General features: G+C 41.4%; 1 protein-coding gene across 4 annotated transcripts in view; it reads left to right on the top strand.

The window, feature by feature from the left end:
- The window catches only part of ARHGEF4 (Rho guanine nucleotide exchange factor 4), a 639,140-nt gene that overhangs the window by 303,375 nt on the left and 322,734 nt on the right, over nucleotides 1–13,031 (top strand). For all 4 annotated transcript variants that reach the window (XM_078666094.1, XM_078666093.1, XM_078666095.1 and 1 more), the window contains one exon: nucleotides 5,164–5,290. In XM_078666094.1, coding sequence (XP_078522220.1) covers nucleotides 5,164–5,290 — 127 coding nt within the window. The remainder of the gene's footprint in view (nucleotides 1–5,163; nucleotides 5,291–13,031) is intronic.

Below are 13,031 nucleotides of genomic sequence, written 5' to 3'. Positions count from 1 at the left end.
AAGTCCTATTCTTTGATTAGAAAAATCACACTATATACTTTTTGTGATTTGGGTTATGTATTCACCCCTTCTTTACTTATTTCGTCTTTTTTTGAAAATACAAAAATATTTACTCTTATTTTTAGAGAATCACATATAAACTTCATCTTACATTTACTACAAATTACAAAGACAAATTTGCACACCATGAAGCAATCACATAATGACCACATGGAACATACGATATGTCGATGGGCTATTCAACATTAATTGCACCATATACATGTAATGTATATAAGTTCTCACATACGCCAACACCTATTTAAGCATATGCACACAAAAGACAATTTTGACTGATTTGAAAAACCATTATTTAACATCAAATATTGACTCAGCCCACGCGTTTCAAGCCTCGTTGTTTCCTTACGGGCTTTCATCAGGGCTTCTTAATTCAAGAAGTTTTGGACATATCTACAAATAAAACATGACATATCAGTTCAATTTCCTCCCTTGCCCTTTTCACCAACAAGTCTCTACCTTGAAGGCACACCATACCTTTCACTGGTTAATTGACCGTCAAATCACTTCATGTCAACAAGACCGACTCTGAGCAGCAAGATGACCCCTACAAAACCAAACCAATCAGTTGGTTTTATTTCAGACATATCTAACTAAAAATCATAATCCGTGAATGGAGTCAGAGGCATGCAGCACGTACCTTGGGCATTTCTACAAGGACCTCTCTGTTTATCTTCTTCTACCCGTCTGCACCAATGTAGTATTTTGTATTTCTAGAAGAGACCAAACAATGAGCCACTCGCTTTTTAGTTTGTGTGGTAAACATATACCTGAAATGCTGTTTATCAGTTTCCACTCTTAGTTACCTTGTTTAAGTGAGGGACAGGCTTCACCTATCTGTAGCGCTTTTCTCACTCTTTTTTTGAAGGGCAGGTATACAGACTTCGCCTACCAACAGCGCTTCTCTCTCTCCTACAATTAAAAAAACTATAACCTTAATGTTTATCAGAAAAGGAACCCAAACGGGGTTGCTGGCTGACGCTGACGAGCGCGCACTAATGGTGCCGTTTTTATTACCTTCAAAGCATTCTTTGCTTCAGATTACGAACGGGACTGTTCACAGATGCCGGGTACCGTGATCAATTTCACCGCAGCTCTGTGCAGTATCGGAAGTGTTTATATGTCACTTCCTGTTTGTTGCGCGTGATGCGCCTAGCATCTTGCGTAATGTAGTTTCTAAAAGTGGCATTTTCAAACACACAATTCAAAAAACACTTTTACTAAAAGATGTGTTATTAAATTCTGAGCTCAGGGCACCTAAACTCCATTTCTCTATCTTTTCCTAATTGAAATTTACATTTGTAAAATGTTACAAGGCAGCTCCAAAGATTACCTAAGGGAAAGGCAGCCTTTCAATAGTGAAAAACGAAGTGCATAGTATTTCACTATCATGACATGCAGATCATACCAGCACATGTCCTACCTTACATAGAGACTGCACCCTGCCCATGGGACTCCCTTGGGTTTTCCTTAGATGCGATTTACATGTAAGCAAAGGGAAGGTTAGGTCCTGGCAAGTGGGTGCACTTGCCAGGTAGACATGGCAGTAAAAAACTGTGTGCAGACACTGCAATGGCAGGTCTGAGACACCTTTGAAATGCTACTTGTGTGGGTGGCACAACCAGTGCTGCAGGCCCACAAGTAGCATCTGATTTTCTGGTTTTGGGCACACACAGTGCACTGTACTAGGGACTTACTAGTAAATCAAATATACCAATCATGGAAAGCCAATCATAACACAATTTACAGTAGGAACACTTCCCCTTTAATACTGAATAACAGTGTAAAAGTGCACAGAGACACTAAACCAGCAAACACGAAGTCCAGCACACCATCAAAACAGGAGGTCAGAAGTCAAAAAGACAGTATAATCACACCAAAAGATGCCAGGTCTAACACCCCTGCCTCCCCTCATTTGACTCAGGAACATCACTGTTGTATTTGTCATGGCTGGAGCGTCCGCTACTGTCCAGATTTCCTTCACCACTATTTACATACAAATCTCCCGCTGTATAAAATTCCTCTCCCCCAGTTGGTTATCAATATCCCCTTCATTATGTTTTTGAAGTGTTTGATACTCAATAGCTGCATATCAAAGGCAATTGTGAGCACCTAAAACTACTTTAACCTCTTTTCCTCCATACACTCCCCACCTGCCTAACAACACATGTGTAGTTCCCCGAATATTGCTCCGATCATTAGAGCTTTTTGAAGTGCACCCTGTGGTTCAACGCCTACCAATAAGTCTTTTTCCTAATTTGATCATCATAGTAGCTTACAACATGCTGCTATTAAGATACTGCATAGTATAGTAAAAAGATCCAGGAGTCCTACCTTCCCCTCCACCCCTCCAATTCCTTGGTAATTTTAGCATGGTCAACTTCACTCTACTGTGCCTGCTACCCAGATTAGCAAGATCAGCGCCGGAACACCCTCACAGGTGACAACAAGGGCTCTACAAATCTACTGATTGATTGATATATCCCAATTAGCAATTCTTACATGCAATTCAAATGCCAGTAGCAGTATTGGCAAAGCAAATAATTCAGAAGTCAAGGGACATCCTTGGCGGGTCCTTAAACAAAAAGGCAGCAGAGCAATTTACATGGTCAAAGGAAAGCGTACAGTCCATGAGTGAAAGGAGATGTAGATGGGTACTGGATTGAAGCCGCATCATGGTGCAGTTCTCTTTAAAGAGATCAATCTTCTGCCCTATTCTCAGTCATTCTGTCAAAGATTCTTTATTCGGCCAATCAAGGCCATAAAAGCACACAGGTAAAAACAATTGTACCAAAGATACTTATAAATACAAAGGCTTAAAAAGAGACCATAAATACATAGCGAGTCCAGTTAACACATAAAAATATCTAAGACTATTTATACAAACTGCTAAATTGGAACAGTTTTGGGGAAGTCCTTATGGATACAGGAATGTTGTTCCAGATCGTGGGAGCATAGCTGGAAATGTTCAGCTGCCTTGTTTTTTTTCTTTTTTACACATCTAAGTCTCCAGTCTGGTGGTGACATTACTGTAGGTGTGCCTAAAGCCTCTAGAGAGATTGCGAGCTTGTCCCAAGATAAGCAGCAGTGCTGGTCATGATGGCTTTGCAAATGTAGCTGGTTTTAAAGATGGTGAGGAGTGGCAAGGTGAACAAATAGATTGTTGTACAGGTCCAACATGCCCATAGAGTGACGTCTAGTCACTAGGACCTCAATAGAATTACCAATCAACAAGCACAACACAAACCCTGCACTATAATGAAGGCTTTGGCATGTTTTCATGGCTTGTTTAAACTTCTGGTATTCATCAGTAAGGTAAACCTTTACAGAATAGGAGAAATTACTTCCAGAGGATACATGTGAAAATAAAGGAAAACATTACTTCAATCACATTACCAAGAAACCATTACCACAAAATAAACTTTTTCACCATCACCATTGGTCACTCATTACTTAGCCCATGCTTTAAGTAAACAAAGTTGGGGTTTCTGAAAGAGGACTAGACTAAGAAGCATAACTAGGAAACCTTCATAAGAGACCTGGACTATGGAAGTGAGTACATGGCCATAAAACATGCTCTTCAGCCGCTCTTCAAAAAAGAAGCTAAAACCTTCTTAATGAGCAAATTCCTCCAATAACGCTCCTAAGGTGCACATACTGCCTTTTTCGTGATTTTTTTTCTCGCTTGACCTGCTACTTGTAACAACTCTCACTCCTTCCAATGCGCCCTGATCTTTGTACATATCTTTTACATTCTATTGTAATCAAATCGCCCGCTGACTCTGTAACTGTAGTGACACTTGTATACATCCACAGCTTTGTCCTACGTTTGTCATTTTCCTAACCCTCATCCTTGTATTCTGCCCATGCCATCCTGTACTTGGATCTGTACCATTTACTGTATATATCTCTTCCTTGTGCCCTACTGAACTCAAGTCACTGTTGATTTTGAAACTGTATTGATTCTTGAATTTATCCACGGCTTTGTCCCACTAGTGACTTTTCCCTATCCCCCATCCCTGTACTTTGCCCATGCCTTCATGTACGTAACGTATCTTTCCTTGTAAAGCGTTCTGATACCCTAACAGGTCATGTTTGTGCTATATAAAACTTCAAATAAATAAATAAAATAGACTCTTGTGCTTGGCAATTTCATACATATAGTCTCACTGGACATTGAACAATCAAAATCAGCAGAAAATAAATTAGCTGCACCAGTACTTATCACTGCTGCTCCCTTTGGAGAGTTAAGTGTATAAATTGAATAACTTGGTTATTCAAGTGGAATGACTTAGTGTTTTAGGCCCTGGGACACCAATTATAAACAACAGTATCCACCATGTTGCTTTGTCCTACTGTCACAAAGAGGACTTAGGTACACATTTAATTGCAGATCAGGCATGTGACAAGCAGGTAGGTACAATTTTGTTTCTTCAGCTGGGCAGGACAGAAATAGAAGTCTCCCTTGGGCCATGGTTCAACCATGGTTCAGCAAATTCCTACACCAAACCCCTACACACCTGTACAGGTCAAGCCTGTTCTATTCTCCCCACACTCAAATATAGTATTTTTGGTTTTCTGGGCAAATCTTTTGAGATGATGGGTATCTTGGTGCGGAGTAGAGATGCTTTCAGCAGAGCGCAGACCTGATTCACTTTGCCAGTTGCAAATAGCAAGGGGCAAGAGCAGCTCACAGCCATAAAGGTGTGCCTAGTGTGTAAACGTGTTTCTAGGGGCAGATTGTGATGAGAGTAGAAGAATATATACCGGACTGCTAATGATGCCTGAGAATGTGTATCCCATGAGCACCAAAGGATGGGTCTTCAAGGACGTCATTGTACAGAAAAGGTTATGCAACGCGCCCTCAGAGAGCTGGTATGTCCAATGGTTCTTTTCTGGCATCTCACATGAGGGAAAGGTTAAAAGTTTGTAGAGGTCTGTCCCTTTGTGTATCCCTTTAGACCTTTTAGTAAATAAGGTGGAGTCATTATTGAAATCCAGCATTCTCGTGTGACCTAATTGATAGGTCTCTAGCGGCACAACACAGTGTCAAGCATAGCTAACACAAGTGTCACTTTTTGTTTTCCTTCAACTATCCTCTTCCAGTTCAGAACGAGGCTCTCCATGGACTCCCCATTGCTGACAATCATGCCACTAAAGCTACATCCTTTCTCCCAGAGCACCCCATCAGGACTAGACTTGGTCGGCTGGAGAAGGCGCATCTCAGTACCAGGTACGTGGCAAGTTTCCCTTCTCTATCCCGGAGTATGAATGGTCCCTCATGATTGTATGCCCCTGTTGTGCCAAGATGTACGGGTAGGCTTTAAATGATTAAACTGATGTGTTAGAATCCACACTTTGACTTTAAATAGAGTGTATTGTTTTTTAGTGATTTGTATGTCTCACCTACACAGCGAATGCACTGTGCTGTGAGATGTATTGTTTATAATTCAGTGGGCTTACAACCCTACCACAGCATACCATTAGTTGTTTTCATTTTCACTCTCATTTGCAATCTTGTGATTGCTTATCTCCTGTAGGCTTCCCTTCCTTTCTTGTGTTAGCTCATCCCTTGAGCGCGGATCAAGTACATGTTTTCTTCCTCGTCTTTGTTCTTCCTCAACTTTTTGGAATGCATAAATTCTTTTTTACTTTATAAGGTTGTCAGTATTCCTGGACGTGCAGTGTGCTTTCCTACTTTTAACACAGGCATACAGCTTCCTATTTATATTGCGTCTCTATAGATGCTTTACTTACACCCACAACAGTACTACTCTGTGGCACTCTACTATATGTTACTACACCACTACACCCCACTTTACTCCACTCTACACCACTCCACTCTATGCCACTTTCCTCTACACCACTCCACTCTACTCTATGACACTCCCTCTACTCTACGACACTCTATGCCACTCCACACCACTCTATGCAACTCTACTCTACGCCACTCCACTCTACTCTGTTGCACTCTACTCTATGCTACTCCACTCTTACTCTTTATCACTTCACTCTTTGCCACTCCACTTCACTCCATGCCACTACACTACACTCCACGCCACTATACCCTATGCCTCTCCACTCCACACAATGCCACTTTAAGACACACTACACCACTCTATATTCTATGCCTTCTACTCTATGCTGCCCTACTGTATGCCACTCTATGCCACTCTACTCTACACCACTCTATTCCTCTCTGCATCTCCCTATGCCACTCTACTCTACTTCAGTCTTCTCTGTGCCACTCTACTCTACACCACTCTACTGCATGCCACTGCATTTCAGTCTACATAAAAAAGCAGAGGCACATCACCAGATACACTCCTTTTGCACACCTTCTCAGGCAGCTGTGCATATGCAAGACAGACAATCAATAAAGTGGGCTGAACCACTGGCACCTACTGTTGTGGGCAGTAGCAAAATGTGAAAGACACTTAAACGGGCTAATGGATGAAGAGGACAGACTAAACGCCACAACATGGCTGTATATATGTATGCATTTTTTAAGGGAATTCTTTAGAAAACATGACGTTGGTGAGATAGATAAAGCTGACATATTGTGGTGAAATCGAGAATGGTATGAGCTGACTTAGACATTTAAATCCTTATGAAATAATGGGGTAACCCAATAAGCTTCACAGGACCTGGGTACTGTATATTATAGAAAAGTTGGACCTTGACTGGATTCGAGGAAATATTTAAATAAGAAAAATAATGATTTAAGGGGCTGCCAGGAGGGACAACCACGAGTAATGAATAATGATTGATTTAGGATTATATACCCTAACAAAGCTACCATTAATTGCTCAAAATTGTATATACAAAATACACCCACACATTTTTCCCTTAAGTAAGTTCATTGTTTTTTTATATATAGTTTGTAATCAAATACAAGCATCAAATAATAAGTAATGTTATTACCACATGGAATTGAAAAGGGGTTGCACAAGGAATAGGAAAAGGAGAAGGAAGTGCTCGTCAGAAAGAAGTGGAAATCAGGAGATTGAAGGTACACACTGTTCCTTATTACAGAAGGGCACTGGTCTGTAAAAGAGTCAGTATTCATAGGCCTGTCCAATATCTTTTTATAATTATATTTACATAATTCATGGGTGCTTGATTGCAACAATCAGTTTTGTAGGGGAAAAATATATATGGAACAGGCCCTTGCTGGGGAGATGTGTCAACGTTTCGACCAGTCTTGTGCTAAGAGGGCGATTTGGAACTTCCACAGCGAAAACATTATCTGAGCTTTTTTGGCTTTTAAAGCCAAAAAAGCGGAGATAAGGCCCTTGATAATATGCCCCTGAGGGCATATTACCAAGAAAGGGTGATACATTATCGCCGCTTTTATCGGCAGGAAACTTCCGCTAAAGCGGCGATAATGGGCTTGATAATATGCCCTTGTGAATTCCCATAGAAGCCCAGGTTTTGGTGCTAACCTGCGCTTCCATGGGAATTCACAAGGGCATATTATCAAGCCCACTATCCCGCTTTTATCGACAGGAAACTGCCGCTAAGCGGCGATAATGTATCGCCCTTTCTTGATAATATGGCCCTGAGTTCTTTGCCACCTTAAAAGAATATCAAAATATCACCCCCAACCATGACGAAGCAGAATGTATCGTCCCTTAAATGTAATAAGAGTTTTAGACTCCTTGCCCAACCAAGCATTGGACAAGAAAAAGCGATGCTTGTCTATTTTAAAAAACGTGCTGTGTACACAGCTGAGCAATTTCAGCATGATTGTACAAATAACTATTAAAAAAATTAGTTTAAAGATGTGACAGTGAGTGTCACATAGTGTTTTCCTTGGCCTCTGTCTTTCTATAAATGGGCATATTGTTACGCCACATATTTTGATTTACTGTAATTGTTTGGTATTGGATCGCAGCATTGAGGATGTTTTTTCTTTGCCATGTGTATACTTCTATTGAACCAGTGGTTGGAGTGGGCCTGAGCTATTGAGAATAGCATTCCTTCCCAACATTTTCCTACCTTTTGTTAAAAAACAATGGTTTCAGCACTGTTAATGCTGACCTTGAAGTGCCCTAGCTGACAAGGAAGGCACGGGGGACTCTTGTACCGTGAAGCCAAGGGACAGACAGTGAGCCAAAGCAGGAACAAGCCTTCTCACAAGGGTGTGTGGTACCTGAAAGAAATGTAAATGTGTGCAATTTGTTAATCGCTTAATAAAAAAATCTGCATGGGAGCCAGTATGTGGTCTTAATTGATGGAGTGATTTCAGTGACTATGGTGGGAAGGTCCTATTCTTTTTGAGAGTTAATATAAGGGTGTTACTCTCATAGTTTGGAAATGCGTCCTTACAATAGAAACATATTTAAAAAAAAAAGCTTTCCACTTGGTACAGACTGATTGTGTATTTCTAAACATACATATTTCGAAAGCACTTCTTTTATCCTAAACTTTAAATCACTTTGCATATTTTGTTGCAGCCTATTTATACTGTTTGTCACCGAATTTTCAAGTAATGGCTTGCAAATCACAGCGTTTTCAGGCACAGGCCGGGGTCTTGTAGCCCTATAAGTGCACATGACTATTTCCCACTGCACCAACCATGATGTATATCTGTGACTGTCTCGTTACACACACATCTTCAGTGATTGTTTTAACTATTTGCACTTTTATAAAGTAAAAGAATATATTTCCAACAGATTGCTTTAACTTGCATTTATTTTGCAATTAAGGCGTATGGGTTATATTTTATATGTATTTACTTTAAGGTGAAAGGGTAACAACAATAAGTTGAATCATATTTTGTTTTTTTTGTCACATTCTTGGCACTGCCCGACCCCCACTCACTAACCCCACCCCATTGCACCCAAGACCACAGTTCTCACACTTTTCCCTTATGCACTTCAACGGTTGCATTGAAGGAAATTATGACCCTCAAGCCTTGAATAGGATTCTTTGTACTTTGCTTGTGACTATAACCTGTATATCAGAACTCTTCTGCAGGTAGGTTGGTCCATTTGAGGCAAATGTTTTGGGATTCAGGGTGTGCCTAGTTCCGAGGTATATTTTTGTTGTGTGAATTATAAAGATATCATTAATCAATATTAGAGGAGGTGAGAGAGCCACTGATGGCTCAAGCCTGGTTCGAACTAGGGGTCGGATATATCAAAGGCTTGCATTGCCCTTGCTTCTCACAAGATGATGCAAGGGCAATGCAAGTCCTTAACCCCTTCGGCGCTCATGACGAGCCCAGCTCGTCATGAGCGTAACGTGCCCTACGCTGATGACGAGCTGGGCTCGTCATGTAACGCTGGGTTTTGCAAATTGCAGCGCGCAGCGGGAAAACCGCTAGTGCGCATGCGGTTAAGAGAGATTTACTATGCCACGCAGAGCAACCTTGCGGTAATCAATATCTTTGTTAAGTCAGGTGAAGCCTTTGATAGCAACATAAAAATGAGCGCCTGGCTTTAGGGATATTTTTCTTATTTTTCTTTTGATCTTACCTCTTATCTTGGGAACATCCTAAGTTTCATTGCATCAGTCTGAAAACCAGGGTAATGGTGGGAACGTCTCCCTTAGTCACACTTTCATCAGGGTAGAAACGTTACCTTTCTGCCATCCGCTACCCTCTGTAGCGGATGGCAGAAAGGTAACGCTTCTACCCTGAAAAAAAAGAAAATTATCCCCATATCAATACCTGAAAACTATGGTACTCTATACTGAGGAGGGTAATAAGGAGCCCAAGGAAGTTTAAGGGACCCTAATCCTGAAGAAGGCAGAGAGACCCGGTAGGGGCACAAGGATGGCCGAAACATATTGATAGTCTAACAACCCTATATGTAAGGGGGTTACGGATACTAAACAGCACATACACCCCAAGATACTGTTTTTAACCCTGCCAGGAGGAGTTAAGAATAACTTTTTTTAAACATTCTCCTAGATAGTTTTAATTACCGTTTTTGTGTTGAGAGGATCTTGATCCCAAAGGGGTTAGAGAATGTGAAATAATCCCCTAAATTATATTTTAGATAAACAATTTTTCCGCTCCATCAAATGACGTTGGTCTGCGTCTTGATGTAGATGTGGCCCGATGATGAAGCATGACTCGACTTAGTGTGTGAGGGCAGTATTAAGAAACCATTAGGTTTTTCCAAAATGGAAAAGAAGCGGCACCCAGGGACAGATTGGTCCCATTGAATCACCCTTTCCCTTTTTCTTTGTGTGTGTATAGGTTGAATACGGAGATTGAAGGGAAAGGCAGAGAATCTCTCGCCCCTCACTCCAAAAGGGAGATTGTGTGTTGGTCAGACAGCGAGTATCAGATTAAAAGATTCTTTATTTTGCACAGTTATTTAAAATCATTGCAAAAAGAACCAATGCCAATATGATAAAAATATTTAAGATAAGTATCAAGCAAATCTGACACAAACCCAGTCGGTTTGTAACTCTCTACATGTGAATAATTAATAAACAAATTGAAATGCAAGTGAAATAGAAACCCCAAATCCCCATCTCATCCTGATTCGCTGAGCACAACTGCACTTAGATAAAAAAAAATTCAAATGCTGAAATTGCCGAAAGCCCATGATTTATCAAGAGTTCATTAAAAGCTGTGACTGATATTAACAGAAGAGCTGTTAAGGCGATAGCAGTGATTGCACAGGCATTTGTTGCACAATTATATATCAGCTGAAATATGCGGAAAGTAGACGATCCACATCCAAGGCTGATAAAGATGCTGGAGCTGTGGTGCAACAGCGTTCAGCAACATTGTAGCAACATTTATATATTTTAAAAATATTGTGGACAGTTGGTACAAGTCCCCCTTTAACCATTCCTCCACCGCAGCTTTACAAGTTCTAACATTCAGCCATTTGAAGATTGGTACTAGCCAAAAGCGCCTTGGGGCGGTGAGATTAGTGCACACACAGACAGTGCTTAATTTGAGCCGTCCAGAACTTGGCACCTTCACTTAATTGCAGGAACTTGCACTTATGACAGCTGCCACATGGTGGCGCTGTTTGTGAATTGAAAGATGAGCAGAAAAACAGTTGTTTGTTAGTTCAATATACATAAAACAACTAATGCCTGCCTCACAAGCCATTCTTAAAGCTTTGATGGCCTCAAACAGTCTGAATTGTCACACGTGTAGCAGTGTGATGGTTAGGAGTTGTATAAGTACAGTGGCAATGTGCGGTGCAAACTGTGGTGTCTACTTGAGGAGGACCAAACATTTATTTTTTTACAAATTAAGCACTGCACACAGATTATGTGCTGGAGGGTCTCCGATAATAAACAACAACCCCTGCATAGACCTTCCTAAGTTCCTGTCAAATGTCCCTACTTATATGCTTTCAATGGAATCAGACCGAGTCGTAGGCAAAAAAGAGTTTTTATAAACATTAGATAGGTGAGATAAATATGATGGCAGAGTTAGTGGAGGATAGAGGTCCATGGTCGGTATAGCATGATTTCTAGCCCGGATAACCTCCAAATCTTCGTGAGCAGATAGTGTGAGTAGATAGCAGACTTACCTGTTTCAAGAATATTTTTGCTAGTGAGGATTGCATCGTGTCTTCAGCTACAAGCTCCTTAAGTGCAGCTTGATAGGCATTGTGAAGATCTGATTCTCTATTTTGTACAACACTCCATGGGCCAGATGTACATAGACTTCCATTTGAAATTTCCTAACAGCACATTTTTGTGATTCGCTATTAGGAAATTGCAAACATAGGGCCTCATTTATGAGGCCTTCCGTGAGTTTTGCGCTTCCGATGCGTCACTTTTTGTGACGCATCGGCGGCGTAAAACTTGCCTCATGATGCGCACTATTTACAAAGTGACGCATCTAAGCAGATGTGTCACTTTGTAAACCCCTGTGCTACATTATACCTGCGTCAGGTATAATGTATGCAAAGGGGGCGTTCACACGCAAAAAGCCTCGTAGTAGTGACGCAGTGAAATCTATGAGATTTTACTGCGTCACTTTTTGGACGCTGTTGCGTCAAAATCTTGCGCCTGCCTCACAGCAGGCGTAAGACTGACGCAAGCCCTTTCACATGGGGCTTTCCCCATGTGAAAGGAAGCATTGCTGGAGTTGCATCACTTTTGTGACACACCCCAGCAATGCGTGACTTTTGCGCTTACAGATACGTCAGAAATACTGACGTATCTGTAACTCCTTGCGACATGATGCGTCATATTATAAATATGACGCATCAATCATGTCGCAGGGAGAGCGCAGTGAAAAGTGACGCATCGCTGTTTTCACGCAGCGATGCGTCACTTTTCATAAATAAGGCCCATTATGTATAACAGTGGGGCATATTACCAAGCAGGGCGATAGGCAAATATCGCCGCTTTAGCGGCCGTTTTCGGCCGCTAAGAGGCGATAATTCTATCGCTCTTTTAGCAAGCTGTCGCTAACAGCAGTTAGCGACAGCTTTAGGCGATAGCGAGTGGTTTGGGTCCCGCTTTGCATGTCAGCGATATTTATCGCTAATGACATGCAAAGTGGGCGTACCCAACCTGTTAGGGACTGAAAGCAGTCGCTAACGTCGCTATCGCCTATTAGCAAGGCAGGCGTAGCGATGGAAATATTCCCGCTATCGCCAAAAACTAACGCCTGCTCTGACCAGTTCTTAGCCATGTTATCCAATGGGAGGTGGATAACATGGCTAAGAGCATTTTGTCGCTAATGCGTGAATATCGCTGTATTCTCAGCGATATTCACGCTATCGCCGGAAAATGTATCGCTTTGGAGATAAACGTTGCTAATAGCACGTTATCTCAGCGATAATTTCCGGCGATCCTTAGCGATAAAAAAATTGTTGCTAAGCCTAGTTATCGTTGGTAATATGCCCCAGTGTGTTTTACTCTGTTTGTGATTCCCAATGGGTCGCAAGGGACCTGCCTCATTAATATTTATGAGGCTGTTCGCAATTTGGGACCCATTGGGAACGGCTAGCCCTCACAGGTATAGTGGCCTGCTGTGG

The sequence above is a fragment of the Lissotriton helveticus genome, chromosome 11, assembly GCF_964261635.1.
Source record: "Lissotriton helveticus chromosome 11, aLisHel1.1, whole genome shotgun sequence".
Classification (NCBI taxonomy): Eukaryota; Metazoa; Chordata; class Amphibia; order Caudata; family Salamandridae; genus Lissotriton; species Lissotriton helveticus.
Note: the sequence above shows the minus strand (reverse complement) of the source record. Positions and strands in the feature narration are given on the sequence as shown.